Source organism: Protomyctophum parallelum (assembly GCF_964188405.1).
Source record: "Protomyctophum parallelum genome assembly, chromosome: 14".
Lineage (NCBI taxonomy): Eukaryota > Metazoa > Chordata > Actinopteri > Myctophiformes > Myctophidae > Protomyctophum > Protomyctophum parallelum.
This window is the reverse complement of record NC_139709.1, coordinates 8,178,787-8,195,733: the sequence shown is the minus strand read 5'-3', so window position 1 is coordinate 8,195,733 and position 16,947 is coordinate 8,178,787. Positions and strand designations below refer to the sequence as shown.

Below are 16,947 nucleotides of genomic sequence, written 5' to 3'. Positions count from 1 at the left end.
TTGCTGCGTGTCACTCCGTCTCTCTCCCTGTTTCCTGTCCGTCTACTGTGTAGATGTGTCTTAGAGTATATATATTTATAGAGAAGGCACCAGGTATTGCAGCCTGGCCCCAAACACATGAACGCGCTGTCCGTTGACTATCATTGTACACGTTCACGACGGGTGTCTTCTCTATAGATATATATACTCTATGATGTGTGTAGCAGAGTGGCTCAGAGCCTCAGCCGGATGGCCTCAAAAGTTAACTCATTGGGCGCCATAATCACCTTTTTGATGCCTTGTTTGGGACGATTAAATGACAATCGCAGGACATTTTTTTCCTTTGTCAGCCTTCTGATTGGTCCCTGATCGACTAACCAGCAGGCTCTTTCTGCCTTGTTCCACCCTGGTTCTGCCTTGTTTGTTGAATTTGCAAAAAATTCTCCAAATTCTCCAATTAAACTTTATGCAAATCTAGTGGGGATCGAGATAATGAATGTATTACTTAGAATATAAACGAATGTGATTTTGTACAATTCAAATACAAACAATAATACATGTTTTACAGTACTTTTCTAGCAATCACAAACTGATTTATCGCTAATGAGTAATGACGAACCACACAGAAATCAGGAATGTACAAAAACTTATTTTAAAGACCAATTTATTTTGGATCATGTTGGTGTCATCACTTTGATCTATGACTTTCATGTGAATTGAAGGAATCATTCATGCATGCATGAACACAATTTGACAACATCTGATAAAATACAGAATCACATTTCATTGATAAAATACTATACAGTAGGTCGTAATAAAATACGATGACATTTGATTACATTTGATGGAGACTGCACTGATGGAAGGATGTTTCCCACAGACCTAATTATCTTCATGCCTGTAAAGCAAAACAAAAAGTGTTGTCAGAAGTGTTGACCTGAACAAAATGGTGTCAGATGTAGGTCTCTGTGCGAATCAATATCACATCAATGTTAGACGTGTGCCTCGACCACAACTTGGTGTGAGCTTATGGATTAGACGTTTTTATTTCCACTTATGGATTGGCTAATTTCACACTCATGACTCATGAGTAGGCTACTTTTTAAAGTACATTTAACCCATTCTGACCTGAGATCAGATTCTAAAATATGTCAGTCGTTCTTCGATTTTTCAAAAATAGCAGACCTACAAGCTCGTAGCGCGCCACTCGGTGGCGCGCTATGAGCTTGTAGATCTGCTATTTTTCAATAGCTAAAGCATAACATGATGCCAACACCAAAATGGGTGCCCGGTCAGAATGGGTTAATTCAATACTTTTGTACTTTTGCTCAAGTCACTTTTGAATTCTGGTCTTTTTACTTTGTAGCAAAGTATATTTCTACATTGCTAAATGCTTTTCATACTTAGGTAAAGAAATGCAGTACCACTGCTCATCATTATTACCTGACCATCTCCTTGTACATGGCCAGGGCCTCCAGGGTGACGTACTGGATGAAGGCGGGGTCATCAAGCTCCAGATCCCCCGGGACGGAGAGGACCAGGGGGGGAGAGTTGAGGATGTTCACCTCTACCTTGGTCTCGGCTACCGCATTCACCACATCCTCATCATCATCACTGTTCTTTGGCGCCACCTGGTGGAGGTGAACGGTCATAATAATTTATGTTTGGTTGGTTTGTTTCTCAGTCATTCTCATCATCTAACATTACTTATAATAAAAGGTCAAACCGTTCCCATGTCTGACTACGGATGGTGGCATTGTGGCACATCAGCATGGGAATAGTATGTCAGTGTCAGTGAGGTGAGTGCACCTTTTTATCTGTGTTATTTGAGTTGAACAGTATTATTTTTGTGATATAATAGGCCTACTTTTTCATTTCATTGTGTTCATTTTCTTATGAGATTATTTAGCTGACCTGCACTATTAAGACAAGTAAGACGCGGGAAGCGAACGCAGATCGTAAATTGCAATAACAATTAGAAGTTACAGACCTAGTACAGCAAGTTACAGACAGTGTCGTTGTTAAGCAGCGGCGGGTGGTGTAACAGCGAGCAAGTTACAGACAGTGTCGTTAAGCAGCGGTGGGTGGTGTAACAGCGGGACACACAGACATTCAGCCCTTGCTGTCTAGCTGCGCCCTCTGGTGGCGGGCGGGTGGTGTAACAGCGTGACACACAGACATTCAGCCCTTGCTGTCATACTAAGTGGCTCACTGCGTTCGCAACAATAATTAACTAGCACATTTCCATCTTCTGCAGTACAATAATAAAACCACAGTGTATATACAAATCAAATCCACAATAACAATTTGCCCATCTGTAAATGGTGCATTTATATAAAGTATACATCAGGAGCAATTCAGGGTTCAGAGTCTTGCTCAAGGGCACTTCAACACTAACCCTGGGGGAGCCCGGGATCGAACCGGTTCCCTTCCGGCTGCTCTAGCGGCCACTCTACCCGCTGGGCCACTCCCATCTGTGCTACAGTTAGTCAGTTACTCTGTGAACGTGCATTCTGTCCTCTCTCCTACAACACACCACCACGCTGGGCACAATATGCGCTGAAGAGTTTGGCGGAAGTAGCAGGATTTTGGCGTTGGCGCTTTTTGGCGTTGATGCTTTTCAAATCTGTAATCTGTATTCTCCGTGTATGAAACAAGTGTTGCGATTGGTAAATCTGACGGATGTCTCCGGCCCGACATTTCCGGCTATGCACTCTATGCCTTATAATGTGACCAGGATTTTCTCTTCGGAGATGAGTAGGCCTTGTATAAGGACCGAACTCACCCCACTACTACTACTAACTTCCACTTACCGCGGCGATGTGGAAGAAGTTTTCGTGGGAGGCGAGGGTGACGTTGCTGCTCGCCAGCTCGGCCACCCAGCTGAACTCGGTGGCCATGTTGCTGAGCCAGTCGACGGTCTGGTCGGTGTGGCGCTGCACGATGGACAGGATCTCCTCGTACTGCTCCTTGGCCACGTCCTGCAGCTGGGACACCTCGTCAAGCTCCACGTGCAGCTCGCGCACGCTGGGGCACTCTGGGAACAGGAGGCGTAGCGTTAAGTATATATGTGTGTGTGTGTGGTATACCAACCTGCTCGAGCTGTTAAGGGTTCAGTCAGTGTCTTGCTCAAGGACACAGCTGGGGATCGAACGGTGTGTGAGAGAGAGAGCCTCACCTGAGAGCAGCGCCCCCTGGCAGGCCTCACACTGGTTCTGCAGCTGCCAGCACTCTGAGGTCTGTCTGCGCAGGTCTCTGCACAGCTTCCTAAAGCCCTGCAGGAAGCGGGGCATCGTGTCCCTCTCTGCAGGCAGGCAGCAGACACACAGAACAAAGTGTTAGTCCCTCTCTGCAGGCAGGCAGCAGACACACAGAACAAAGTGTTAGTCCCTCTCTGCAGGCAGGCAGCAGACACACAGAACAAAGTGTTAGTCCCTCTCTGCAGGCAGGCAGCAGACACACAGAACAAAGTGTTAGTCCCTCTCTGTAGGCAGGCAGCAGACACACAGAACAAAGTGTTAGTCCCTCTCTGCAGGCAGGCAGCAGACACACAGAACAAAGTGTTAGTTAGTGTCCGTACGACCCTTGCTGTTAATTGACGGTCCTCGCGACCTTTCCTGGGATTAACGCCATTAAGACCTGAGGACCTGATTCTACAACATGTCTTCTATTAAACTCCTAACGGGGTATAGGTACCCTCACAAAAAACATGTAGCAATCCTGGTCTCTAAACTGCCTCCCCCTGGTCAGCCGGGGCGCCTGATGGAGGGGAAAGGAACTGGTTGGAATAACGTGTTCCTTCCACGCGCTACGTCCAACCAGGGAAACTCCCCCCTGTCAGGTGTAAAGGAGCGACTTGGACACTCATGCAAGAAAAAAAAGAAAGAAAAATAAAGTATGTTTCTATATCAGTGGTTCTCAAACCATATGGACTAACTACTAAAATGATATGTAATTGGCCGTCCAAGTATACTTTAGTTGTAACTGTAGTACAGTCTAACAGGCATTAGTTCCGACACCCTACCCAAAACCCAAGCCTAAACCTAACCTCACAGGAAGCCAAGGGTTCGTTTTAACCTGCCACGCATGTCGGGAGCGACGGTGTTGTCGGACTAATGCCTGTCGGACTGTTAGTATGTCTAACCAACATACTGTATGCACCTCATTGATGTGACATTAACAGTTTTGGACGTCACCTCACTATGAATCCAGTCATCTATTTCAACATCCCCACCTTTCTCCTTCTCCTCCTCAAAGACCTGAGTCACCACGGCTCCAAACTCCTCCACAACGCTCCTGCCGAAGTCAAAGAAGGACTCCAGCACCTCGTCCAAGCCCACGCCTTGCAGGAAGCCCGAATCCCGGGCGGGGTAGAAGGGGTCCGTCGTGGACTCCTCCTGCGGCTCCGTGTCGTTGAAGAAGGCCGCCTGCAGGACTTGGTCCAGCTTGCCGCTCATCTTGGAGACCAGGACGACGCTGCGGTTCACCACCGTTCCCACCCTGCTCATCAGACGGTTGAAGGACTCCTCCATGTTGATCACGTCCGTGTTGGGCTTCTCGTCGGTGCTCCGGTTCACCAAGATGTCTCCTGACGCAACGGGGGGCTCGCGCGTACTAAATTGTCTGGACACTCTGTGGAAGAAGTTCTCCACCTATGATGAGACGGGAGTTTTGTTAGTCTTGGATTAGTCTCTCGAGACAGACTGTTGACTCGCATAAATAATCAATAAATTCAAAGGAAAAGAGGGCGCTGTTTTTCCTTTCTTTTTTTGACCAAGGGTTCTCAGATTGGTCTTGGATGGACCTGTGCTAGCCTGAGCTAATCTCAGGCTTAAATTGTGGCAATTTTTGATTTTTCCAGTTTTTCATGTGTCTGAGGTGACACCCTGGAGTCATTTTTATCTGCAATGGTGTATTAACTTTGTATTTAGGGTTTCTTCCTGGAGGCTGAACCCTTGAAAGTCAAACGGGCCAATGAAATAAACAGTAATATAGTGACATCACACTATCACTATTGGTTTCATTTTACTCTCTCAAGAGTTAAAGATCTATAAGGGTCCATTTGGCTACCAACTAGCTGGGGACCACCTGGAACCCCCACAAGGACCACTGGTTAAAAACCACTGTTCTTCTATGTACTTGGATGAAATTGACCAACACATGCTATCATGTCCTACTACAGTTGGGGTGGTTTATCTTTAGGCAGCAGGTGTATCTTGTCCGTAGCTACCTTGGCCCCGAACGTGGCGAAGCCCCGGCGGCAGGTGGACGTGTAGAAGTTCTTGCAGGCGTCCTCCAGGCAAGGTCGACACTCCTCCCACTCCGACTGCAGGGAGAACTTGCATTGCTCCTCTGCCTCCTCTAGCTTCTCATTCACCTCCTGGGCCAGCTGGGCTGCCCCCTGGTGGCAGAAAAGGGAATATTTCTTTCTTTCTTTCTTTCTTGGGCATTTAAAATCTGATTGTTAAGCTGTAAGTGCAGCTGCACACATCTCCTTGTTCTTGTTATGTGCGTGCATGCGCCTACCTAGCTACTACATAGTACCTCACTGGTCTTCAACAGGGGGTCCTCAGAGTTACTACAGTGCCAAGTTACTGCAGCCAAATCTTTGTGTCATATCAACTTTCTTTCGTCTTCTTTTTACATAACCTCTTGAACTCTTTAGCCTCCCTATTTTGGTGGGAATATTCGCAGAAAATAGCAATAGCATTGAGAGTATTGAGAGAGGCCACAGATAGTAATGATATATATAGTGCTGTCAAACAAGTCTCCAGCAGTGAGTCACACCTGGAGACTGACCCAATATCGTTAATGACGGCTCATTTATCTTCTTTATTGTTCAACCCATTTCTGTCACACGTGTAACAAGAAACTACCACAGCAACCACTGCTGTTGGTGCAACCACTCCTATTAGACAGCTATGTCATAGTGTGTCCCTGGCTCTGGCTGGCTGCGCGAAAATAGCGTTTGGTTGGGCCAGCCCCCTGGACACGTTCCTGGAGGTCTGGATGTTCTGGGGACCCCCCCCCCCCCACCGGGTGGATGTTCAGTTAAACTAAATGTAATGCCCACGATGCTTGTCAGGATGGGGCATGTTCCCAGTTTAAATATGAAACGTTTGGGAAGCCTTGTTTTAGCAGTAAATCAGTGCCTCTGCCGTTGAGTGAGTCGCACCTGCTTCTTGTCCTGGCTGTGGCGTAGAGACTTCATGAGGTGCTTGTGTTAGGGTTAGGGTCTCACCTGCTTCTTGTCCTGGCTGTGGCGTAGACTAGAGACTTCATGAGGTGCTTGTGTTTGGGTTAGGGTCTCACCTGCTTCTTGTCCTGGCTGTGGCGTAGAGACTTCATGAGGTGCTTGTGTTAGGGTTAGGGTCTCACCTGCTTCTTGTCCTGGCTGTGGCGTAGAGACTTCATGAGGTGCTTGTGTTAGGGTTAGGGTCTCACCTGCTTCTTGTCCTGGCTGTGGCGTAGAGACTTCATGAGGTGCTTGTGTTAGGGTTAGGGTCTCACCTGCTTCTTGTCCTGGCTGTGGCGTAGAGACTTCATGAGGTGCTTGTGTTAGGGTTAGGGTCTCACCTGCTCCTTGTCCTGGCTGTGGCGTAGAGACTTCATGAGGTGCTTGTGTTAGGGTTAGGGTCTCACCTGCTTCTTGTCCTGGCTGTGGCGTAGAGACTTCATGAGGTGCTTGTGTTTGTGCTCGTTCCTCAGCATCACCTCCCTCATCTCCTTCACGCCGTACAGAGCCCTCCTCACCTCCTCGTCCACCAGCTTCTCTCCGTCCAGGGAAAGCTCTGGCCAGTGGTGAGGAAAGGTATGCTCACATCAGTGTTGTTTTGGGCAGCACATTTCTATTTTAGTTTTAGTCATAGTCTCTTGAATAGTTTTCGTCACATTTTAGTCACATGGAATGATTTAGTCTTAGTCTAGTTTTATTCGACTAAATGTCATAAGATTTTAGTCGACTAAATCTACAGTTGATTTAGTCGACTCAAATTAATTTTGGCGGGCCTCGATGCCGTCGTAATGACTGATTTTACACTTGCTGAAAATAGCCGATCTACAAGCTCGAGCTTGTATGTAATATGTAATATAATATGTAATATTTCCACCTACCGGTGGAAAAGGGGCCAGAGTTCTGGGTCGGGGGCCCGGCCTTGACATTAAAAAAATTAAGTTTGAGAAGTTATGGAACTGAGTCTTAATTAGTACAGGGTGCATGCTAAAAATCACACCAGTGTGAACCAAGTGGTGCAACTCCCGTCTATTGGTTCTCTGTATCGTTCCAATTTGTATCATTCCAATTTCTTCTCTGTATCGTTCCAATTTCTTCTCTGTATCGTTTGCGTCCAGCAGGTGGCAGCCATGTCACATACTTCTCTCGTTCCAATTTCACGCATGCGCACACCACTCGTGCTCACACAGGTACATCACAAACAAACAGGTACACAGACATTGCATGCTGGATGTAGAAGTGGTTGCACCACTTAAAAAAGGTTCACACTTTCTTTCCAGTAGCCTACGGCTGTTCTGTTGTGCCATATAGAGCCTATATTTATTTAGGCCTACAAAACAACTCACGTTTCAGTGTTTCGTCGGAGACTCCGGTTATGTCCTGAGAGTTGAGAACGCCCACCGCTGCCAGCACTACTGCCACACACAGCAGCATCTTCATTTGGGACGTCATGACTGCAAAACCCACTCTGAAAGCACAGGGTTCATATCCGTTATGTGATTGTCTGTTAATCTGGTTGCCTCCAAAACTGCTCAGCACCAGTGGTGGAAAAAGTACTAAAAAGTATTCACATTTGCCGACCGTCGGACTTACCTAGCCTGGTTAATAAACCAGACCGAATCAGCCGACCGACCGTTCGTTGGACTTACCCTTTTGGTGTTTTAAGCATTATGTCATATAGCCTACTTATTGAAAAAATAGCAGTGCCGCGCTACGAACTTGTAGATCTGCTATTTATTTTTAAATCGTGAAAATTGGGCGCAAATCTTTGAATATATTATTTCAGAGCGAACATTTAACTCAAATGTTTGTTTCTTAATTGGGAGGTCCCTGGAAAAACACATTTTCAGATGGGGGGGGGGGGGGGGGTCGGCGGCCAAGTACAGATATTTCTGGGGGTCCTTGACATGAAAATGTTTGTTTGAGAACGACACATAGAAAACTGTCAGGATTTAGAAGACATTTGTAGAATCGTCCTCAGGTCTAGATGAAAGTACCAAAAGTAACTCATTATGCAGTGTTCAAAATGTATACAAATCTTTTTCAAAATGGTAGATCATCATCTACAAGCAACACAATGCATCTTATAGATCGGCAATTTTCCAAATACCCAAAGTTCAAATATAGTGTGTTTTTGTAATTCATTATAATCTAAATAATTGTAGTGGATAAAAGTGCAACATTTGTCCCTGAGAAGCTGAGATCATGCAATGGAAAATTGGAAATACTCCAGTTAAATAAAAGTAGGCCTACCACAAAATTATACTTTAGTAGAGTAGCCTACTTGAGTTGAGTAGCCTATTTACTTTCCACCGCTTCTCAGCGCTATACAGACGGGTGAGACGGCATGGTCACGTGTGCAATATGCAAGATAGAACACATGCAAAAGCATGTAGCTATTGTACAGTATATGCATGCAGTAGGTATGTTACACACACTGACACACACACACACACACACACACACACACACACACACACACACACACACACACACACACACACACACACACACACACACACACACCCACACACACAATATTAAAAAAGCAGTGGGTGCCGCCACCACCCACCCACCCACCCAACAACTAATCTAACCCAGAAAGATAATAGGATTTCAGTTTCAGCAGGAGTTGCTACTTAGCAATACCACATGGTCTATAGGCTATACCCACCCCCCCACCACATGGTGGCACTACGCATCCATCTGCACTATGAAGAATGCCAGCCGACTGCCGAGGTAAGTAGGCTACATAAGTTTAGGACCAGGGTCTCGCTTCACTGGTTAGGCAGATATATAAAGTACCTGGGGGTCACTTGTACCTACCATGCTTCATTTGGCCCTCCCATCACATTAAGGGGTTTCATTCATTTCAGTGTAGGCTAGCGACTACATTGATACTTGATACACTAAACATGATGGATATAGGCTAGCCTGTTTTCTTGGATTTAGCAACAACAGGTCTTTGTGGTGAGATTGAAGGCTGTTAGAGAACTAGCTGGTCTTTAGATAGATATATTTTTGATTTAATTTTTAAATAAATGTACATAGGCCTACCTGGCCAAGATCAGCCTCAAGCCATTTAACACAACTCACTATGTTCTAATGCATGCAGGCTGCAAACACTTACCTATAGCCTAATTGACAGGCTGACAGCCATATTGGTCTTGGCTGTTTGCTTTGAGGCACACCACAGCATGGAGCATTCGTTTTCTTTGCATTCCATTTACCCTGTCCTTAGATAACTAGGGTTCAGGCCAGCAATAGGCTCTGCATGGTCTTTCACTTTCGTGAAGTCACTCATTAGAGCTCCGCATGAATCTGATCTCAAAATGGTCACTTGTGCCTATAGCGTTGTTTCTTCTTTTTCTCTCAGGGGGCCATATAGGGGCAATTAACATGTCAAACGTCTCACTCACAAATGAAATACTCACTGCCACCACAACATCATTCTTGTTTTTACATGTTGCAGCCAGCCTGTCATTGTAGAACTCCCTTCGCTGGCCAGTAGTAGGAATTGGCCCACTTCACTTATGCACTTACACAATTTACACAGTTACATAATTTGGCACCCGCTCGGGCTTACTGTAAATGGGGATAGGCCTATACAGTACGTTGTTATCCCACATGTCATTATCTCTGACAGGCCAAGAGGCAGGGGTTGTGTTTTCGCCTCTGTCTGGTCACTGCTGGACCGATTAGCTTCATATGAGGAGGAGTCCATTAAAAAAAAAAACACACCTGTGTGAAGTGAGGGGCGCTCTTATCATCATACATCACATTCCGCGGTCAACCAATCAAATGATCACAAATGTCATTCTGGGCATGATAGGCCCCTCAAAAACAAAGGCAAACATCCTGAACGCAGCATGCTATTATTTTTATAGGCTATTTTTGTACGCCGAAAGGGGAGTGCTTGTTTTTGTTTCAAGCCTCGCCCGTGTGTGGCTTCTAAAGAACCGCCTGTGTGACGGTTTCTAAAAGGGGTCGTGGTCATTGGTTACACAGCTTCAAATATCATTCAAAGCACAGGTGGAGCAGCGACATCGGTCGTTTTGGCTAATAAGCCACTTCTTCCTTGTCCAGAACCGCCAATCCGACCGATACGTCCAGACATGGGCATATACTGATGACATCAGGGCTCTCCATATATGGGCATAAGTAGAACAAGGACATACAAATTCAGAGATCTCCATAGGCTATAATCGGCATAATAGTGACACATGCAGACAGGAAGATACATCAGGGATACCAGAGGGCACGCAAAGAGACACAGACAGACAGAAAGGTGCTGCATCGTTCTAGAGTAGATCGGCACCAGTCTAGCATCATGAATGCAGCATCCGATCCATCCACAAATTGGAATGGCATGTGGAAATGCCCCTAGCGGATCTGCCACAAACTATGGACACGATGTCATATCTCTGTATTTATGCCAAATATTGCGATATCGATACCATATACGATATTACCGTTAAAATGTCATATTCTATATTTTAACACATTATGTGCCCTTTTATTCTTTCAAAATGGCGACCCAGAGTGCCAACTTTTAGAAAGATTAATCTTTTTTTTTACCAAGACCACAGACGTCCTGGGCACTACATGCGGTAATTCCTAGGACGTCTTGGGTACAAAATGTGTTAAGTGTTGCAACACTTAACACTAAACATTATTCACACTAGTCAATATCGAATCACAATATATCGATATATCATATCACTATACCGGTGTTTTGCAATACCTTACCACAAACGCAAACAGTTGCACTGTATGTTATGGAAATGCTATCACCCCGGTGATTCCTTGTGTTCTTGACAACTGAAACCCAATGCCTGCAGGCAGTGGGCAGTGACAACAACAAATTACCATTTTTAAGATTTGGGATGTGAAAAATAATGTGCCGCTTAGGCTACCGGTATATTGCAATAACCTTTTAATCTGAATGTCTGATTGTGTTTCTTTCATATCCGTGAACAACAATTTACTCAGCATAATCTTGATGTCTTGATAAAAACAAAACAAAGTAGTGCAAATAAAAGCATCTAAACTGAAGCTACGGGAGTATGAGAGAATGTAACATGGTCAAAAGTAGGCTATAGCGCATTTATTCAAGATTCAATATTTATTTGTTACATGCCTACACAGGAGTATAGGCCTACAATTTGTTTGTTCAATACTACAATATTGAGGAAGCGAAAAAAGCTTATATATTGTATATATTGTAATATTGTAGGTCAGCAGCAATAATAGCAACAAAATAAACAAACATCTTGACAAACACATTGTGACCCTTAACTTACCAGTGGTTGAATGCAGGCGCTGCTGTACTGGCACAGAGAGCAGAAGTGGAGCGTGTATGTTTACAACGATGGCGCAGTAAGTTATCTAATGTAATACCTGGTCCTGTCTATTTGCGCTCTGTCCACGCCGGCCTTATCCTATTAGAGAGTATTTGCCTGCAGGTGATGCCCGCTAATCCAGCAGTCAACACACTGTCACAGACAGCACTTTGTTTTGCATAATGGTTTACGGAGATTACTTCGTCATGGTAGCCTATACGTACATAAACACACTGGAGGTATTGATGATGATACAGTATACGCATACACAATTCAGGACCAAAGCACCAACAAGACACTGCTCGTATAGATGATAGCAAGATTCTGATTGCAATTATATATATATATATTTTTTTTTTTCCCATATATAAATCTGTCGATCTGTCTGTTTGATGAATACTTTTATTATTACATTATGTTATATTTTAAAGCAGCGGTTCCCAAACCTTTTTGGCCATTTATGCACCCCCTGTTACCTCCTGACCATAATTGCTTATGGTATATTATAAAAGATATATAGAGACATCCAGTACATTTCCTATTTATCCACATATATGTGGATAAATATGTGTGCATATGTATATGCACACATACAGTATGAACCTGAATATGGCATATATGCAGCATAGGCTATATTCTGCATATACTTGCCATATATTGGTATAATATGTTAATATATAAAGTATTTAAAATAAAACCATATCCCAACCATTAGCCTTAACTAAAGTCTTAAATGTATAATATATAAAATGTAGGGTGGTATACCTCTGCGAGCTGTGTCTGTCCAGACTCATAGTAGTGAATGAAGACTTTTTTAAATGTAATGACTACTTCTAACTACTTAAGTTCTAATCAGTTCATTCTTGACTCAAATTGTTTTGTACCAAATGTCATGAAATTCCCTCAAGGTGTCTCTGAGATATAGTGTTCGCCATGTTGGGACAGGCATGAGGTCACATTGACCACGACCTTTGGCCTTTATCCACCTACATACTTCTAGTCAGTTCTTCCATATACTGCTGTTGTTGGCGGAGGCATGCAAATCTGAACTGTAGGCCTTTGAAGGTCAATGTTTGTCTGAAAACTCTGGATCATATACACAATAACCACTTCTGTTGTTATTTCTGTTACTTCCTCGCCAACTCGCCCCCCGCAACTTCCGTTGACTATTAAGAAGTGCAAGTTTCTTGCGTCTTTGTGTTGTAATGATCAAAACTGTGTGTGCAGACGGTCATTTGGAACCAAAATAGAGTAAACACATGGAGTAATCACACGGAGGAACTTGGATTTGACCTAGCTTTTTCCACACAAACACAACTCTTGCATCCAAACATTCCACAATGGGAACAGATGGAAGTATGCAGACTATTTTTAAGTATCACTGAGGGATCATTTTGTGCTCTAAAAGGCATCATCTCATCTCTGTTTCTCCTCCTATTTTTATACCTCCAGGTTGGTTTCGTTGGAATAAAGCAAGGATTTGAATCATAATGGCAGAGCCTCCAGTGACGCATCCTGCTGACATGCACCGCCGGATCAGAAGAAGTCCCATGATCAGCAGATATTCTTCTACTGGACTAGCTGAGCCAGATGGTTGATCTCAGTCAATCATATCGGCCACAGGAATTCATTCTTTTAACATGTAGGTGATTGCATGCTCAAGATAATCTATGGCCATCCACACATTTAAAAAGAACGCACACTCTCCCCTCTTCCTCTCCCTCTCCCCCTCGCATGCTCTCCCCTTGTCCCCCATATATGGGGACTAGGTTGGTGGAGGGTGTGTAGAGCCCAGGATCACATTAGATGATTGACACAGGGGTGAAAAATGGGTTACAAAATCGTGGGATAAAAAGTATATTTAAAAAAAAGAACGCACACCTGTGTTCTTATAGTGAAGATAGCCGATCTACACACGATGTGTCCCATTGCAATATATATAAATAAAAATAGATACAAATTACAGTTTTAAGTACCTTCAATGGCAAGCGCAAAATAGGAACACCAGACTTAAAGTGGTTAAAACATATGTTTATAGGGTATAGTAGTATTGCCTCTGTATTGGGAAGTGAGTGCACACAAAGTTACAACATTAAAAGATAAATTTAATTACTTTGAGTATAGTCGTATAACATTGCAGTGATGATGTGTGGGTTGTCCCAAGGCACACGAGACTAATTGTCTCACGGCACACTAGTGTGCCTGTGGCCTGTGCCTAAGTTGGCACACTGGCTGATTGAGAACCACTGGTCTAAACACAGAGATCACCATGCAACACACTGCAACCCCAGGATATCATTTGTAAAGAAAGCATGTCTCCTCACAGGTAGCATCATGTTTAGCGTCTCGACTACTGATGGAATGTGAAGGGCACGGGGTGAAAGAGTTCCTCTGTCCTCATCTCCTCATTGGTGCCCCGGCTCCCTCTTAAAAATGTGCCCTCTTTGCATTCTGTGACCCGGAAAATAGGGTCCTCTCCATGCAGCAAATAATCAGAAACAGCCAAAGCTATACTCCAAGTCCTAGGCCATGCTGCCCCACTCAACTCAACACCTGGATCCTATAAGAGAATCGGGGTCAAGGTCTTCCCATGTTCTTCAGCGGTTGACCTCGGCTCCAGAGGCCGAACCATAAAAAAGTCTCTTTCAGGGGCTGCATGGTGGCTTATAGCCAGTTCACATGCACTGGAGTTTGAATCCAACACAGTCATGTCTCACATCATGTCATCATATCATATCATCCCGATTTGAGCCACTAGAGGCCAAATGTTCCACATGCCATCCCAATGGTCTCCTAAGTGGGCGCTGTCTGATCTTGCGGACGTCTGATGATGTTTACTGGTGCTAATACCGTATCTTTCTTTTTTTTTGTCTTGGACTGTAGTCTCAGATTTTCAGAAGATGACATATAGGCCTACCTGTGTCCTGTTCCGGGTCACTTTCCCATGCATTTGATTGGCTCAGCAGATTTGAACTGGACACGTGAAGGTATCATTTTTGTTCCTGGTGCAAATAATCTGCTGCTGAGCCTTTCAAATGGAGCTATATGGCTGGGAAACTGAATTGCGGAACAGGAAAGGGGTATGTTGATTTCGTCGACTAAAACTAAGACAAAAAATGTTGTTGACTACCTTTTTTCACTGACAAAAACTAAATGGAAACTAAATGAAAACTAAAGCTACGGTGACTAAAACTAAGACTAAATATAATAGAGATGTCCTGATACTGTATCGGTATTGGGAAAAGTATCCGATCTGCCCTTATTTGTCATGATATCGGGGTCATATCGGTATCGGTGAATGTGACAGTCTAACCACCGATCCGACACAGGGGTGAGGGGTTGACTGATCCGACACAGGGGTGAGGGGTTGACTGGTATCGGCTATTTTCAGCAAGTGTAAAATCCGTCATTACAATGGCATCAAGGCCCGCCAAAATTATAGTCGACCAAAATCAACTGTAGATTTAGTCGACTAAAATCGCATGACACTTAGGGCCGATTCATACTCCTATTTTACCGCTGTTTTGGCGCTGTAGTGCCGAAATGATTTCGGCTCGTCAGAATTTTTCAGTAGCACCGAAGAGCCGACTTTAGGACGGTACCTGCCCCCCCGAACCTCAAATGACGTCGCATTGTAGGCTCTACAGCGCCGAACCGACTTTTATTCGGCTCTAAAATAGGAGTATGCGTCGGCCCTTAGTCGACTAAAACTAGACTAACACTAAAACATTCCAGGTGACTAAAATATGACTACAACTAAATTAAGTTTCATTCCAAAGACTATGACTAAAATACAAAATTGCTGCCAAAAACAACACGGATGCCACCTTCTGAAAACCCACGAGACAGTTACGCACACAGAGCCTATTCCAGTTAACAACGTACTTAAGCCCTATGTGCCTTAGTGCCTATAGGCTACCGCTACACTTTGTCGTACGGCTGTGTCACGCAGCAAACACAAATAATCAGATCTGCTAATTTTTTTTTTATATTTCAACATTTTAGCCTATAATGAAATGCCCAAAATAGAGACACCAAGTTGGAAATAAGGTCAGGTCAAAAGGTCAAGGTTGGTATAGCACTTCTGTACCTATCTAGTATACTTGTTATTATGTACTGATTTACTCCGTTTATTATTATTATTAATTTTATATTATTTATTACTCATTCTTTTCTAATCCTACTCTTAACCCCAAATCGGATTATCGGTGCTGAATCATGCAAAAATAAAGAAATGGCACATTAAAAGATGTTAAGAGTGATTGAAAGAACAAATGGGGACTGATTGGAAACAGCACTAGGATGACTAATGCTTATTTTGGGATACAGCTTAACCAATGAATGGATTTGAATCGTTTGTCATTTGGCAACCATTGCGGCTGCTTAGCTAACAGCAGATGTTACGAATAAATATACTTGAGAATTGGCACAAGCAAAGCGAGTTGTTTTGGGACAAAGCCCATTTGACAAAGTTTTAAAAAATTGCGCTTATATAAAAAACGTGTGATACTTTGCTGGCATATGTTGGCATGTGATAATACAGTAGATTATGTCCAACATATGAAGAGGTGATGTACATACAGGTGTATAAAGCACTTATGCATTTATTTTGGGGTTTGAGATTTTACATTTGTTTAAAGGTTCTGCCATGTTGCATCATCATAGCTATGTTTATGCGAATTGGAAGACAAAAAGCCCCCATGGGAAATGCTATTTTTAATATTTTAATGTGTGCATATTGACTCAGCACAATTTTGACCGCAAGCGTTAATCACATTTTTACACTGACTGTTCTTTTCAAAAAATCTGGCATTCAAGTGGCATGCATCCAAATGCTCATTAGCACATGCAGTTAATATATCCACCATGCTTTGATTTGTCCACTTACTAAAACAGTAAACCAACACCAAATTTATGTTGTTTAACCAATAAGTGCTAGTGCATGCTGGGCAAGACGACCTGCATTTGAAACTGCAGGTCTGCGTTTTTCAGTTTGCCAAAGGTACTATCATGATCAGGGACATGCAGGGACGGGTCCCCCAAGATTTCAAACTGGCCAAAGTAACCCTCCTGCACAAGAAAGGGAGCAAATTGGACAGCACCTCAAAGGCCCTTAAAACAAGGCTCCAGACTTCCCAAAACAAACTGGTCAGGCTACTACTTGGCCTCACTCCCCGAACCCACCTCACCCTGACCACTTTGATAGGCTGGAATGGCTTAGGGTTGACGACAGAGTACAGCATCTTGCAATGGGTCTGGTCCACAAGATTCGATACACCACCAAAATACCCATGCACCTGTCTAAATACTTCCTTAATGTCAACAACGTCCACACCCACAACACCAGAGGGAGTTCAACAAACCATGTGCAACCCAGATTCGGCACAAACAAGG

At 43.9% G+C, this 16,947-nt stretch overlaps 1 protein-coding gene across 1 annotated transcript; it reads right to left on the bottom strand.

Annotated features, from left to right (window-relative positions):
- Positions 1 to 1,418: 1,418 nt before the first annotated feature.
- On the bottom strand, positions 1,419 to 7,663 carry clul1 (clusterin-like 1 (retinal); the record flags this gene model as incomplete). The annotated part of the gene is made up of 7 exons (XM_083781983.1): positions 1,419 to 1,610; positions 2,793 to 3,016; positions 3,158 to 3,283; positions 4,214 to 4,631; positions 5,210 to 5,380; positions 6,622 to 6,770; positions 7,558 to 7,663. 7 exons carry the CDS (start codon positions 7,661 to 7,663, stop codon positions 1,419 to 1,421), a joined length of 1,386 nt encoding a protein of 461 aa, XP_083638109.1.
- Between the last annotated feature and the right edge of the window lie 9,284 nt (positions 7,664 to 16,947).